This window comes from Babylonia areolata, chromosome 26, assembly GCF_041734735.1.
Source record: "Babylonia areolata isolate BAREFJ2019XMU chromosome 26, ASM4173473v1, whole genome shotgun sequence".
In the NCBI taxonomy this organism is placed as follows: Eukaryota; Metazoa; Mollusca; class Gastropoda; order Neogastropoda; family Buccinidae; genus Babylonia; species Babylonia areolata.
In genome coordinates this window covers 30,653,843-30,669,199 of record NC_134901.1, presented here as the reverse complement: position 1 = coordinate 30,669,199, position 15,357 = coordinate 30,653,843, and the positions used below count along the sequence as shown (strand labels likewise).

At 43.1% G+C, this 15,357-nt stretch overlaps 1 protein-coding gene across 1 annotated transcript; it reads right to left on the bottom strand.

Annotated features, from left to right (window-relative positions):
• Window positions 1-218: 218 nt before the first annotated feature.
• LOC143300171 (uncharacterized) lies at window positions 219-12,511 on the bottom strand. The gene is made up of 7 exons (XM_076613725.1): window positions 12,228-12,511; window positions 10,200-10,301; window positions 8,724-8,946; window positions 6,296-6,481; window positions 5,071-5,425; window positions 3,069-3,344; window positions 219-1,682 (listed from the first exon to the last, which is right to left on the bottom strand). Exons 1-7 carry the CDS (start codon window positions 12,436-12,438, stop codon window positions 231-233), a joined length of 2,805 nt encoding a protein of 934 aa, XP_076469840.1. The 5' UTR covers window positions 12,439-12,511; the 3' UTR covers window positions 219-230.
• Between the last annotated feature and the right edge of the window lie 2,846 nt (window positions 12,512-15,357).

Sequence of the window (15,357 nt, the reverse complement as noted above, 5' to 3'; positions counted from 1 at the left end):
GGCCTATCTCATGTTTCAGACCATGTAAGTGGTGGCAGATATTTTTGACATGATAGTACATTAAAACAAACAAACAAAACAACAAAAAACTATACCCAGAAATCTGCATTAAATAGAAGTTGGGAAGCTTGTGTATTGAAACAGAGATGTAAGACTGTGCCATTTGCCTCATCTTCTCAGTCTTCATAATCACCAGCTGAGTGGCTTTCCAAAACTGAATGTCACTGTCCTCACTTGGTGTCCCTCAGGTGGATTTTCTTGTGTTTTCTCAGGCTGCCTGCCTCTGTAAACCTTCTACTGCATACTTCACACTGGTATGGCTTCACACCAGTGTGTGTCCTCATATGCACATCCAGCTGCACTTTCTGTATAAAGCTCTTACTGCACATGCTGCATTCAAACGGCTTCTCTCCTGTGTGGATCAGCTTGTGCCTTTTCAGGTTGTTGGAAAACGTGAAAGCTCTGTTGCACACATCACACACGTAGCGTTTCTGGGCAGAATGGATAGCTTTGTGCATCCACAGACTGTTTGGATGTTTGAACGTCTTGAAGCACACCTTGCATGTTACAGGTTTGGGATTGGTGTTGATCTTTCTGGGGAGGTCCATATGGGTCCTCTTGTGCGTGTTCAGGTGCTTTTCCAGTTTGAAGGTCTTACAGCACAGCTCACACATGAAGGGCCTTTCATCAGAATGGATCGCTTTGTGTATCTTAAGAGCGGCTGCTGAATAAAAGGTCTTGCTGCACATGTCACAGGCAAAGGGTTTGATGCCAGAGTGGGTCCGCTTGTGGCTCCAGAGGTGACGGGACTGAGTGTAACTCTTGCTGCACATGTCACAGGCGTATGGTTTCTTTTCACTGTGTGTGGCCCTGTGCTCCCTCCAGCTGCCTAATGTCGGGAACATCTGCTTGCACACATCACATGCGTAGGACTTTTCTTCACAGTGAACTTTCTTGTGTTTCTTTAAGTTCCACACGGTAATGAACGTTTTGCCACAGGTGTCACACATGTAAGGTTTATTGCCCGTGTGCAACGCTCTGTGCATTTTCAAGTCGCTTGCCCTCCAGAAGCTCTTGTTGCACATGTCACAGGCAAATGATTTCTCCTGTCTTTCGTGGATAGTCTTGTGTTTCTTGAAGTCACTTTTCCTTAAGAACCCTTTGCCACAGGCATCACAGAGAAACGATTTATGGCCCTTGTGCAGTGCCAAGTGTGACTTCAAGGAATTAACACACACAAAACTTTTGCTGCAGATTTCGCATGTAAAAGGTTTTGAATCAGTGCTGCACAGAGGAGGCTGTGCAACATGAGTTGAATTGGTGGTGCATGTAAATGATTTTGAATCAGCCATGTGTGTAGAAGGTTGTGTAACAATATTGTGGGTAAAAGATTCCAGATCAGAATAGTGTCTATCTGTGATCCCCATCGGGACAGCATGCAGCAGCCTGTGTTTTTTCATGTCGTATTTCCTGGAAAAAGTTTTGTGGCACACATCACAAGCAAAATGTCTCTGACCACAGCAGGTCAGCTTGTGCTTGTCCAAACTTATGGGTCTTTTAAAGGTCTTCCCACACCTGTCACAACCCAAGGACTCCTGACCAACATGCAGACTTCTCTGGTCACAGTAGAGGGGCAGTGGTAACTCTTCTTGAAGCTGCACTGGTAATGATGCTCCAGTGTCCTGAAACACATCAAGGGAACAATGTAGGATGGGTTTGTTTTTTGTTTTTGTTGTATTTCTTAATGACAGAGCCATACAACAGCTTTTCTAGCTGGCATGGTGAGTACAGAGTAACATTACCAAGTGAGTGAAGATCATGGGGAGAAAAACCACTTTAAGATTTCATGTTATCTTCTGTGCTTGTACGATGAAGCTGATACCTTTATGTTGGCTTTTACATGTGATGTATGGTATCTGGCAGCAGGCTTTCTAAAGTGATGTATGACATACTGGAGTTGGCTTGATGCAAATCTTGGAGTTGGCTTTTACATGTGATGGATGATATCTTGGAGTTGGCTTTTACACGTGATGGATGATACCTTTGAGTTGGCTTTTACATGTGATGTATACCTTGGAGTTGGCTTCTACATGTGATGGATGATACCTTTGAGTTGGCTTTTACATGTGATGTATGATACATTGGAGTTGGCTTTTACATGTGATGTATGATACATTGGAGTTGGCTTTTACATGTGATGTATGATACCTTGGAGTTGGCTTTTACATGTGATGGATGATACCTTGGAGTTGGCTTTTACATGTGATGGATGATACCTTGGAGTTGGCTTCTACATGTGATGGATGATACCTTGGAGTTGGCTTTTACATGTGATGGATGATACCTTGGAGTTGGCTTTTACATGTGATGGATGATACCTTGGAGTTGGCTTTTACATGTGATGGATGATATCTTGGAGTTGGCTTTTACATGTGATGGATGATACCTTGGAGTTGGCTTTTACATGTGATGGATGATATCTTGGGAGTTTTTTTGGGTTTTTTTTCATGTAATGTATGATATCTCGGAGTTATCTTTTTCAAGTAATGTATGATATCTTGGAGTTATCTTTTTTCATGTAATGTATATCTTGGATTTGGCTTTCACATGTGATGACATGTCCTACATGTAAAACCCACCAGTAGATCTGTATGAGTGTATGTGGGAGTTCAGAACACAAACACTGAAGAAGACAAGGTCGTTTTGTTTACCGACCTATTCATTCACTAGCATATATTAGTGATCGATTTTAACCCACCATATAGGCAGCCATACTCTCTTTTTGGGGGTGAGCAAGTCAGGTATATTCTTGTTTCTATAACCCACCAAACACTGACATGGATATGGGATATTTAACGTGCACAATTGATCATCTACATGCATATACACATGACAGGGGTTCAGGCACTAACAGGTCCGCAAACCTGTTGAGCTGGGAAAACAGGAACATCTTAACCCACCTTGCACACTCAGACAGGGATTCAAACCCAGAACCCTCACACTGAAAGTCCAATGCACTCAGCTGTTGCACCTGTCCTGACAATACTGAGAAGGGACATAACCCTCACCTGATCTTGCAGACTTCCATCAGCATCGTTCTTGTCAGAGTGAGTTCCCTCCCCTGCCTGGACTTCTTGCTCCTGCTCCTCTTTAATCTCCACCAGGTCAGTGACATCCTCCTCAGCACATCTATTGTCGTTGTCATCATCATCACCTCTGTCACGACCGTTACCTGTCCAGGGGTGTCCAGGTGTGCGTCCACCTGAGGACTGTGTGTGTGTCCACACTGCGGTCAGTTCCTCCCTGTCCTGGGTGTCCGACTCCTGTCTGTCTGCTGGGCCCCTCTGTGTGGACACAACACCTGGTCACTGTCATCACACCTGTGTGTCACGTGTACACCTGTATTGTTCATTGTCATCTGTACCTGTCCTCTCATAGAAAAAAACAAAACAACTACCATGCTGCAATTAGCTAAAACTTACTTCAGAACTAAGGTGTAAGAACAGAAGACAAACTTACTAAGAATGTGAAAGAACAGAAGACAAACTTACCTCAGAAGGTGAAAGAACAGAAGACAAACTTACTTCAGAAGGTGAAAGAACAGAAGACAAACTTACTTCAGAAGGTGAAAGAACAGAAGACAAACTTACTTCAGAAGGTGAAAGAACAGAAGACAAACTTACTAAGAATGTGAAAGAACAGAAGACAAACTTACTTCAGAAGGTGAAAGAACAGAAGACAAACTTACTTCAGAAGGTGAAAGAACAGAAGACAAACTTACTAAGAATGTGAAAGAACAGAAGACAAACTTACTTCAGAAGGTGAAAGAACAGAAGACAAACTTACTTCAGAAGGTGAAAGAACAGAAGACAAACTTACTTCAGAAGGTTAAAGAACAGAAGACAAACGTACTTCAGAAGGTTAAAGAACAGAAGACAAACGTACTTCAGAACGGAGGTGAATGAACAGAAGACAAACTTACTTCAGAAGGTGTAAGAACAGAAGACAAACTTACTTCAGAACGGAGGTGAAAGAACAGAAGACAAACGTACTTCAGAAGGTTAAAGAACAGAAGACAAACGTACTTCAGAAGGTTAAAGAACAGAAGACAAACGTACTTCAGAAGGTGAATGAACAGAAGACAAACTTACTTCAGAAGGTGTAAGAACAGAAGACAAACTTACTTCAGAAGGTATAAGAACAGAAGACAAACTTACTTCAGAAGGTGTAAGAACTGACACACCCTCAGTGTGATAATATGTGTATTTATCACCACAAAATCACACCTCATAATTCTGTGCATTGGTTACATGCGAAGCTGCACAGTGATCATAAATAAGTCATATTATGCCCTTGTTGAAATGTAAAACTATTCATGATGATGAGATTTAAACTGATTACTGCACAGGTACAGTTGTCACCATGTGTCTACACAGATTAGTGACAGTTCCACACATCTATACTGCATATATGACACTGTGAAAAAATAATATGCAATTTTCTTTTCACTAAACCATGAAGTTGCCATACGCCCATTCAAACATGTTGCAATGCACTTCAAGACTTGAAAAGGTGATAATCCAAGGATGTCAAAATAGACTGCATCAGTTAAGCAGTGACGTCTTCATCAGTGTGTTCACCAAGCTTACTGAAAGACTGATTTGTGCTTGAGGCTAGACAGAGACCTGTCTTTCAAGGGGAGGATAACTCCACACTGACACAAAACTAAAGTTTCTGATTTCATGTAAATGGCAAAATAGATTCTGTGTGCAAGTGTGTGTGTGTGGGTGTGTGTATATGTGAGCATGCCCTTTTGCGTTGTATTACTAAGGAAAAATAATTTGAAAAAAAGACTCAAGAAGTTTTGTCTCTTTTTGTTTTTCACCCCACTTTTTACAAAAAGTCCAGAACACCACTGTGAGACTTCTTTACCCACATACAGCTAAACACACATTACAAAAAACAATGCTAGTATTTTATCTGACATAGAAAAATGTTGATATTCTGATTTGCACACAAACAGATGCACACACACACACACACACACACACACACACCTGGTTGACTCACCTTGCTGACACTGATGACTACCTCCGACACCTGGCCAGCAGACACTGCAGCGGGTGAGTGGACGAGGTGGTACTCCTTCACTTCCCTCCCTCCCTCATCCCGAAGACACTCACCCTCCTCCTCCTTCAGTCTCACCCCCTCAGCAGTGTGTGAGGGGAGAACACTGGAGGGACCAGTATGTGAGGGGAGAACACTGGAGGGACCAGTGAGTGAGGGGAGAGCACTGGAGGGACCAGTGTGTGAGGGGAGAGCACTGGAGGACCCCTGACAGTGAGGGCACAGCGCAGACAGAGGACCTCCACACATGGTGCACACCGTCACGCCTGATGGGAACACCCTGCAGCTGTCTTCGTAACTGACAACAACACATCAGTCACACTTAAATATAATACTTCTATTCTTAAAAAAATATCCAATATTTACTGTACTATATGTGGACTGTTGGCCTTGCGGAAACGCGTCCGCCACGGAAGTGAGAGAATCTGAATGCACTGGTTCGAATCCCAGAGTCGTCAGTATTTTCTCCCCCTCCACTAGACCTTGAGTGGTGGTCTGGATGCTAGTCATTTAGATGAGATGATAAACAGAGGTCCCCTGTGCTGCTAGCATGTACTTAGCACACATTAAAAAATTTTTTTTTTAAAACCATAGCAACAAAAGAGTTGTCACTGGTAAAATTATGTAGAAAAATCCACTTTAATAGGAAAACAAACAAAATTGCAGGCAGAGAAAAAACAAAAAAAGGGTGGCGCTCTCAGTGTAGTGACATGCTCTCCGTGGGGAGACCAGCCCGAATGTCTCACAGAGAAATCTGTTGTGACAAAAGAGATTTTCAATACAATAACCTCTGTACTTTTCAATCCAACAATTACTAAATATGTCTGATTAAAAAAAAAATCTTTGATGATTGTACACTACACATGTGATCTGATTTTTATCATAAATTCAGTTGGTGCAAAGAGAAAGAGGAAGAATGAATGAATAGAAAAGGGATGGTAATAGGGTGGTGGTATGGGGTGGGGGGGGGGGGGGGTCAAGGTACAGGTTGAGAGCAAGACAGACTGAGAGAGAGAGACCAAGACCAAAAGTAGGAAAGAAGTGGTGATGGATGGAAGGATAGTGGGGGTTAAGAGGAATCCCTCACGTCACAACACACACACCTCTCCCACATCACCCACACTACAGGAGATGTTATGTATGAAATCTGTGCGGTGCGATCACTCACTACTTGAGCAGGAAGCAGGCGATGTCCTCATTCTCATGCAGTCCATGCTGTTGGCCCACTTGTTTCCAGTGCAGGAAGGCAGGCGAGCGGAGAAAGGACGAACTGAATTCTGACTTCACCTCAAACTTGGCCCCCTCCTCCGAACTGCACCACTGTGGGGATGGCTGCTTCACTTCACTTTCTCTCCTGCTGGCAGTGACAGAAGGATAGTTTTAGTGTTTCACACAGATCTACACACACACACACACAGAGAGAGAAAAATGAAGTTAATCATCACACACACACACACACACACACACATACATACATACACACACTGACATACACAGACAATACAGACAGTACTCAGTCAGAGGTAGACATTACATACAGTACTCAGAGGTATACAACACAGAAAATACTAAGTCAGAAGTAGATAATACAGAAAGTACATAGTCAGAGGTAGACATTACAGACAGTACTCAGTCACATGTAGACAATACAGACAGTACTCAGAGGCAGACAGTACCCAGTCAGATGTAGACAACACAGACAATACCCAGTCGGGTACTCAGTCAGGGGTAGACAACACAGACAGTACCCAGTCAGGTACTCAGACAGGGGTAGACAACACAGACTACTCAGACAGGGGTAGACAACACAGACTACTCAGGTACTCAGTCAGGGGTAGACAGTACAGACAGTACTCAGTCAGGGGTAGACAACACAGACAGTACTCAGGGGTAGACAGTACTCAGTCAGAGGCAGACAACACAGACAGTACTCAGTCAGGGGTAGACAACACAGACAGTACTCAGGGGTAGACAGTACTCAGTCAGAGGCAGACAACACAGACAGTACTCAGTCAGAGGCAGACAATACAGACAGTACTCAGTCAGAGGCAGACAACACAGACAGTACTCAGGGGTAGACAGTACTCAGTCAGAGGCAGACAACACAGACAGTACTCAGTCAGAGGCAGACAACACAGACAGTACTCAGGGGTAGACAGTACTCAGTCAGAGGCAGACAACACAGACAGTACTCAGTCAGGGGTAGACAACACAGACAGTACTCAGGGGTAGACAGTACTCAGTCAGAGGCAGACAACACAGACAGTACTCAGTCAGGGGTAGACAACACAGACAGTACTCAGGGGTAGACAGTACTCAGTCAGAGGCAGACAATACAGACAGTACCCAGTCAGAGGCAGACAACACAGACAGTACCCAGTCAGAGGCAGACAACACAGACAGTACCCAGTCAGAGGCAGACAATACAGACAGTACTCAGTCAGAGGCAGACAACACAGACAGTACTCAGTCAGAGGCAGACAATACAGACAGTACTCAGTCAGAGGCAGACAACACAGACAGTACCCAGTCAGAGGCAGACAACACAGACAGTACTCAGTCAGAGGCAGACAACACAGACAGTACTCAGTCAGAGGCAGACAACACAGACAGTACTCAGTCAGAGGCAGACAACACAGACAGTACTCAGTCAGAGGCAGACAACACAGACAGTACTCAGTCAGGGGTAGACAATACAGACAGTACTCAGGGGTAGACAGTACTCAGTCAGAGGCAGACAACACAGACAGTACTCAGTCAGGGGTAGACAACACAGACAGTACCCAGTCAGAGGTAGACAACACAGACAGTACTCAGTCAGAGGCAGACAACACAGACAGTACCCAGTCAGAGGTAGACAACACAGACAGTACTCAGTCAGGTACTCAGGGATAGACAGTACAGACAGTACTCAGGGATAGACAGTACAGACAGTACTCAGGGGTAGACAGTACAGACAGTACTCAGAGGTAGACAATACAGACAGTACTCAGTCAGGTACTCAGTCAGGGGTAGACAGTACTCAGTCAGAGGTAGACAATACAGACAGTATTCAGGGGCAGACAGTACCCAGATGTAGACAACACAGGCAGTGCGCAGTCACAGGTAGGTGGTCACGAAGTCAGAGAAACTAGGACACCAGACACTTATCCTGTGGGACATGGCATACCCATCTCCCTACCCCCCTGTGAGGCCAACTGACACCCCTGCTGACAACAGCGAACACACCCACCTCCCTTCCCCCCTGTCAGACCCACTGACACCTGTGATGACAACACACCCACCTCCCTTCCCCCCTGTCAGACCCACTGACACCTGTGATGACAACACACCCACCTCCCTTCCCCCCTGTCAGACCCACTGACACCTGTGATGACAACACACCCACCTCCCTTCCCCCCTGTCAGACCCACTGACACCTGTGATGACAACACACCCACCTCCCTTCCCCCCTGTCAGACCCACTGACACCTGTGATGACAACACACCCATCTCCCTTCCCCCCTGTCAGACCCACTGACACCTGTGATGACAACACACCCACCTCCCTTTTCCCCTGTCAGACCCACTGACACCTGTGATGACAACACACCCACCTCCCTTCCCCCTTGTCATGCCCAAGTGGGTGGTGTGACCCAGGACCCACTGACACCTGTGCTGACAACAGTGAGCACTGAGCAGGGACAGCAGGCTGGGGGGTGGGGCGCATCATACTGACAATGATGTCTGTTGGCACAGGGCTTGGAGCGACCGATCTCTCCTCCGGCAGACATTCTGTGGGTAGACTTCCTTCAGCAAGTTTCCTTTTCCCACTGGGTCCTGGAAATAGAAAATTTTCATTTTATATATATGGCGTTATGTATCTTCATCTTACTGGCAGATTTCTAGTTAGTACTGTGAGGATGCATGTGAAAGTTTGGCCATTTTCTTGATGCATATCTCTGTTTAAAGCTTTTAACTGGACTTAAAGGAAGAAAGAAAAACAACAATGCACACACGGACACACACACACAAAGGAGTGTAGGGTGGGGGTGGGGGGCTTGAGCATTTGACTTTTTCCATTCATACAGTGTGTTGATTAAAAACAAAACGAAGTCTTTGCGTTTGGCACTATTTTTATTTTCACCTGAACATTTTCATTTTGTTGCTATTGAAAAAAAAAAGGAAAAGATTTAGGGTCAACAGAAAAGATATGTGTCTGTGGGGTTAGTGCAACCAAAACTTTTTTTTTTTCCTTGAAAAAGTTTTGACTTTTCTTCTTCAAACGGTCTCCCCTTTCAGTGTCTGGGATCATCTTCTTTTGTACTCTGCCATGCATTACTTGTGATAAGGCACATGAATAAAAATCAGATGTAAGAGCAAAGTTGCCATTTTTCAATGAAAGATTAATATGCTAAAAAAAAAAAAAAAAAAAAAAGATTATAAAACAACAACAAACAAACGGTAATCTTTTTTCCTCTACTTTCATTTGAAACAGTTGTGTCTTTGACCCATTTGTGTGCACTGCAAAGAATGGATGGTTGTCACTTTCACAGGGTTTCACACTCTGCATATATATATATACATACATATATGTTCCAGTGATTTATGATCATAAATTAGTTTAAATTCATCCAGTTAACAAACACTGCAAACAGAATAATAATTTTAAAGTCTTTATTCATCAAATTAACATTGCAAACAGCATAATCATTTTGTCTGATCATCTGATCAACAGAAAAATTGTAAGCAGCATGTCTGCACCCCAGAATCAGTAAATATGCTTACGTGCCTAAAGCCCACGTCCCCTACCCCCCCTCCACTACACACACATACACAAGCACACAAACAAGGCATGCACACACACACACACACACACACACACACACACACACACACACACACACACATGCATAAGCATGCACATGTACACACACACATACACAGAGACAGAAAGGAAAATGACAAAAAAATAAATAAAAATTAAACCTAAGAAACCATGAATACATTACATATATCTGTATAGATACAATCAATTTGTAAAGAATTCAACATTTTCTTCACCATGACAACTAAACTATTGTCCATTTTACCAGAAACTGCCACACATGGAAGATGTTTTGGAGTTTCCCCACATTTCTTAGGCATCCAAAATGTTGGAAGAGAGCCCGGTACCAGTGAATGCCTTCCAGCAGCTGAAAACAGAAATAAACTTTTAATATTTTTCTATCACTTACTTATTTTACATCAGAATTACTGTGCACACACACACACACACACAGTAAGGTAATCTCTTTTTCAAACAAGAATGTGCTTGATGCACAACTGGAAAGTTCAGTGTTTACAGCACAAATTCAATACATCAGAATAAGAATCAGTGCTTCAGAGTGATGCACTGGCCAAAAAACGATAGTGTATCAAATCAAATTCTAATGTGTCAGATACACACATCAGAGCCTAATATCAATAATCATCACTGATAGTGGATACAATATGATACTATACAATCGCAACCACCCACCAAACCACACACACACACCTGTCCACACATAGTAATGTATCTGTGCACACAAAAACACATTGGCCTAAAGAAATATTCTATAGAAATCAGGATGCTTTACTCTGGCATGATTTTGTGACCATTTATTAGAGTTAACTTAATTCACAATATATTATAACACTGAAATTCTCGCAGCATAATTTGTCTTCACGGAGAGACAGGTTATGGTTTAAATGTTGCTTTTGTATCAGTGGGCTTTCTCAGTTTCTGATTGTTATTTTACACTATCTTTCAATACAAATTCACACAGGTGCATACTCTTTGATACACAGAAAAAAAACCCAGAACAATGCACACAGTCCACAACGCACACAATCCATTTTGCTAGTAGTAGTACTGGAATTATAATGTTAAAGTCCTTTTTCCATTATTCCCAATCCAAATAAAGTTGAAACTAAAACCTTAGTTCTTACCCATAATGCTGCTGACATACTGACAACCAAACTGAAACATAGCATAGGTGCTGGATCATATCCCCTCTGCCTGTGGCACAGTTTAATTTCTTTATTTGACACTAAAAATAATGTGACACCACCAGTTTGACAGATTTGCACCACAGCCACTGACCAAAGTGGCCCAACATTTAATTCAGTATTTAATGGCCAATATCTAATTGAAAACTAATATGCCTAAACTGTATAATTGTGATATTAAGCCAGCTTGCAAATATACCACCCAACATAAACTCACATTCAGTGTGTGTGTGTGTGTTTGTGTGTGTGTGTGTGTATTTGTGTGTGTGTGTGTGTGTGTGTGTGTGTGTGTGTGTGTGTGTGTGTGTGTGTGTGTGTGTGCAACTAAAGGTTAATCTGATAATAAATTGTTTCTGTCAGTCAGTCAATGTGTATGTGGACTCAGTCAGACAGTGTGCAAGGGGTCTGTCAGTCAGTGTGTGTGTGTGTGTGTGTGTGTGTGTGTGTGTGTGTGTGGTTTCACTGTTCAGTCAATCAGTCAGTCAGTGTGTGTGTGTGTGTGTGTGCGGTTTCACTGTTCAGTCAATCAGTCAGTCAGTGTGTGTGTGTGTGTGTGTGTGTGTGTGTGTGTGTGTGTGTGTGTGTGGTTTCACTGTTCAGTCAATCAGTCAGTCAGTGTGTGTGTGTGTGTGTGTGTGTGTGTGTGTGTGTGTGTGTGTGTGTGGTTTCACTGTTCAGTCAATCAGTCAGTCAGTGTGTGTGTGTGTGTGTGTGTGTGTGTGTGTGTGTGTGTGTGTGTGTGTGTGTGTGTGGTCTCAGTCAGTCAGTGTGTGGTTTCATCTGGTCAGTGTGTATGTGGTTTCAATAAGTCAGTGTGTGTGTATGGTTTCAGTCAGTCAGAGTATGGTTTCAGTCGGTCAGTCAGCGTGTGTGTGTGTGTGTGTGTGTGTGTGTGTGTGTGTGTGTGTGTGTGTTGTGTGTGTGTGTGTGTGTGTGTGTGTGTGTGTGTGTGATGTCTGTCAGTCAGTGTGTGTGTGTGGTTTCTGTAAGTCAGTGTGTGTGTTGTGTGTGTGTGTGTGTGTGTGTGTGTGTGTTTGTGTGTGTGTGTGCGTGCGTGTGTGTATGACCGGAAAAAAAATGTTACTCACCTGATGTTAATATAAAATCGGCGGCGAAGTGTCGAGAGCAGATCTTCGCTGTATCCTTGTTAAAGCATGGATCGCAGCGATTGACTGCGCGAACAAGTGCTTGTTCCCACTCCGGATGTTTTGGCTGGCGAACGGGAAAAAAAGATACCCCCTTGTGCCTTCCGCTACAAGTGCCGCACCCGACGATCGTACAACTTGAGCCCGGCATCATAAAAACAATGCTGAAAACAACGTGGGCATTGCCTATCAGCGAGACGCGTACAGCATAGAAACAGCTAGCAGGAAGTTACTTGTGCCCAGGAAGTCTACGACATGCGCAGCTGGGCTCTAACCAGCGAAAACAGAAGATACCAGTCCTCTCCCCTACATATCTGTGGACTGACCCAAATAGGTGCTAAAATAACTAATTATTGTGTGCTTTATTTTATTACACCATGTCATTGTTATTTCTATGCTCCAGCTAACCCATCAGTTCCCAGTTCAGGCTCATCTAGTCAGATACAGAGCCGAACATGTCACTTCACTCTCAATTATTGTAAATCTAAATTGCAATCTGCTGTCGCTATTCCTATTGCATTATGATTGTATCAGATTGATGATTACATTTGGCCTTTATTTTATTTCATTTTATTTTTCCCCCATTTGTATTATCCCCCCTTTTGTTTCTTCTGTTTAAAATATCTTCGCTCTTCCTCAGTCTGTGGCCGTAGTCGTGTTTTTGTCATGTTTCCTTGTTTCTCTATGACTCAAAAGAGTTAATGGGAATAAACTAAACTAAACCAAACTAAACTAAACTATAAAAAATAATAATAATAAAAATAATAATAAAAACAACTAGAAGCAAACGCTAACCTGTTCTGAAGCAAACACTTACATGTTTTGAAGCAAACACTATTATGTTTTGGGCAATGTTTCGGAAACCAACTTTTGGCTTTGAAGTGACGCGAGCAGATACGAGCGGTGTCTGGGTTGAACCTGTAACACTTACATGTTTTGAAGCAAACACTATTATGTTTTGGGCAATGTTTGAAACCAACTTTCTTTGAAGTGACGCGAGCAAATGAGGCAAAGAGGCCGGAGATTCTGAGGAACGCTCGGAAACTGAAACAAGGAGTGACTGACCAGAAAGACAGGGTGTGCATCAATCCAGACTATACACCATCAGAAAGAAAAGAGAACAAAGAAGTGAGGGAAGAACTCCGGCAGAGAATAGAGAAGGGAGAGAAGGATATTGGAATCCGAGGTAGGAAGATAGTTCATGTCCAATGGAAACCCAAGGTGGATGAATGCAAACACATTGAAATTTGTAATAAAAAAAAAAGAAAAAGAAAAAAAGAAACGCAAATTGTGCCAAAAGTTCCTAGTTACCAAACAAAGGAGAGACTATCAAAAATATATAAAGGCACGTGATGTATGTAATAAACAAGAGAGGCAAGGCCTTCAAGACTCACTTGTGATACACTTTAAAAAAAAAAAAAAAAAAAATTCCAAGCTTTTTATGTATTGAGTATAATTTCAAAATGTAATGTTTAAGATGAAAAAGATCAGTTTAAAGCAAATTAACTCCCCTAGCATTAATTGCAGAGTAATTTCCCTTTTATACTATCTGCACCAAAACGTTTGCAAAATAAATAAAACTTCCATGCTTAGCAAAAGAAGTTCCTGTTTCAACAAAAAATGATAATAATGACTGCTCTTGTTGTTGGGTCAGAATATCAGATCAAAGTGCCAAGTTTAGAGAATACAAAAAATATAAATATAACAGTAAATGCAGTTTGCGGGTGCGGGTCACTACCGCGAGCGTCACTACCGCGTGTAACACTGCCGCGTGTAACACTAACGCGAGTGTAACCCTACCGCGAGTGACACTTCCGCGAGTAACATTTCCGCGTGTGCAACAATAACGCGAGTGTAACCCTACCGCGAGTAACTCTTCCGCGAGTAACACTTCCGCGAGTAACACTTCCGCGCGTGCAGCATTATCGCACGTTTTGTCTCCCTCTCTTTCGAGTACAGCCGGGTGTCTTCGTCGTCGGTATAGGTGAGTCGTAACCCAAGATCCTGTATCTTTCTCCAGATTGACTGGCATAAGTGGAAGAAGCATCCTCTCACCTCGATGTCTGGAAACGCCGCGATGATTGCGGCTTTGGCTGTCAGTTCAAAATCAAGGATGCAAAACCGTGGGTTCAGATTTGGTGCGTACATTTTGATAAGGCGCCACATTTCATCATATGTCCGTCTGTTCTTTCCTGCCAGAAGAGCATACAAGCATGGGAAGATATGGTTGCCTTTAATGACATGAATGGTGTACAGCTGAAAGAACAGTTGTGGTGCTACTTTGAACGTGCCGTCGGCCATCCAGTTAGAGTTTGCAGTCATAAACCGCAACATTTCGTCGGTTCCGAAGAGGATAATGCGTTTCAACCGGTTTTCTTCTTCTTCAACATCATTATCAGCGTCACCTGTATCATGCAATAGAAACCTAACTTGAGTGCCTCCAACTAGAACGTCTCTGAATTGTTCCGGAATTTCGAAGTCTTCCAAATTTCGTGGCAGAGGGGGAAAGGCATCATCTCTTTTCCGTTTTCTCTGAATTGTTCGCCTGAGTGATGATCTCTGTGGCAAATTGGTCAGCGTCTCATCAGTCAAATTTGCCATCATTTCACCAATTAACCTTCGAGGTGATGCATCGGTAGCAGCGGCTCTTTCTTTCATCTCAGCAACACTTTTCTGCTTCTGGACGTCAGCTGGGTTGGCAGGGTGGTTGTGGTCATATTTTACATTGGGGACCGCACCATTGCGGTAGTCAAGCGGTGTGCTGATTCTCCCTTTACATGTGTCCTGTACGCAGCGCCAGTTGACCGTTGTTTTATTTATACGGTCTCGACGGTAAATATACCAGTTGTAGAGGATCTTGTCATTGGAGTAACGAGACTTTATTACCTCCATGGCCAACGTTTGAAGCAAAGTGCGTGTTCGACAGAAGAACACTGTCCTTGAACACTAACTCAACGCTTGTTGTGCTAACCAAAAGAACTTACACTCTCTCTTGTGGCCGCTCAAACTCACTTGAGTGAACTTCCACTCTCTCTTTGCGGTAGTGACCAGCACCTGTTTGAAACAAAGTGCG

Bases quoted from the DNA above. Each gene is read 5' to 3' on its own strand.
- LOC143300171 (XM_076613725.1), bottom strand. From the start codon at position 12,438: ATGATGCCGGGCTCAAGTTGTACGATCGTCGGGTGCGGCACTTGTAGC. The intron at 5,426-6,295 runs GTGAGTGATCGC...TGTTGTTGTCAG, and splicing joins GCCTGCTTCCTGCTCAAGTA to TTACGAAGACAGCTGCAGGG. The intron at 3,345-5,070 runs GTGAGTCAACCA...GTGTCCACACAG, and splicing joins TAGTCATCAGTGTCAGCAAG to AGGGGCCCAGCAGACAGACA.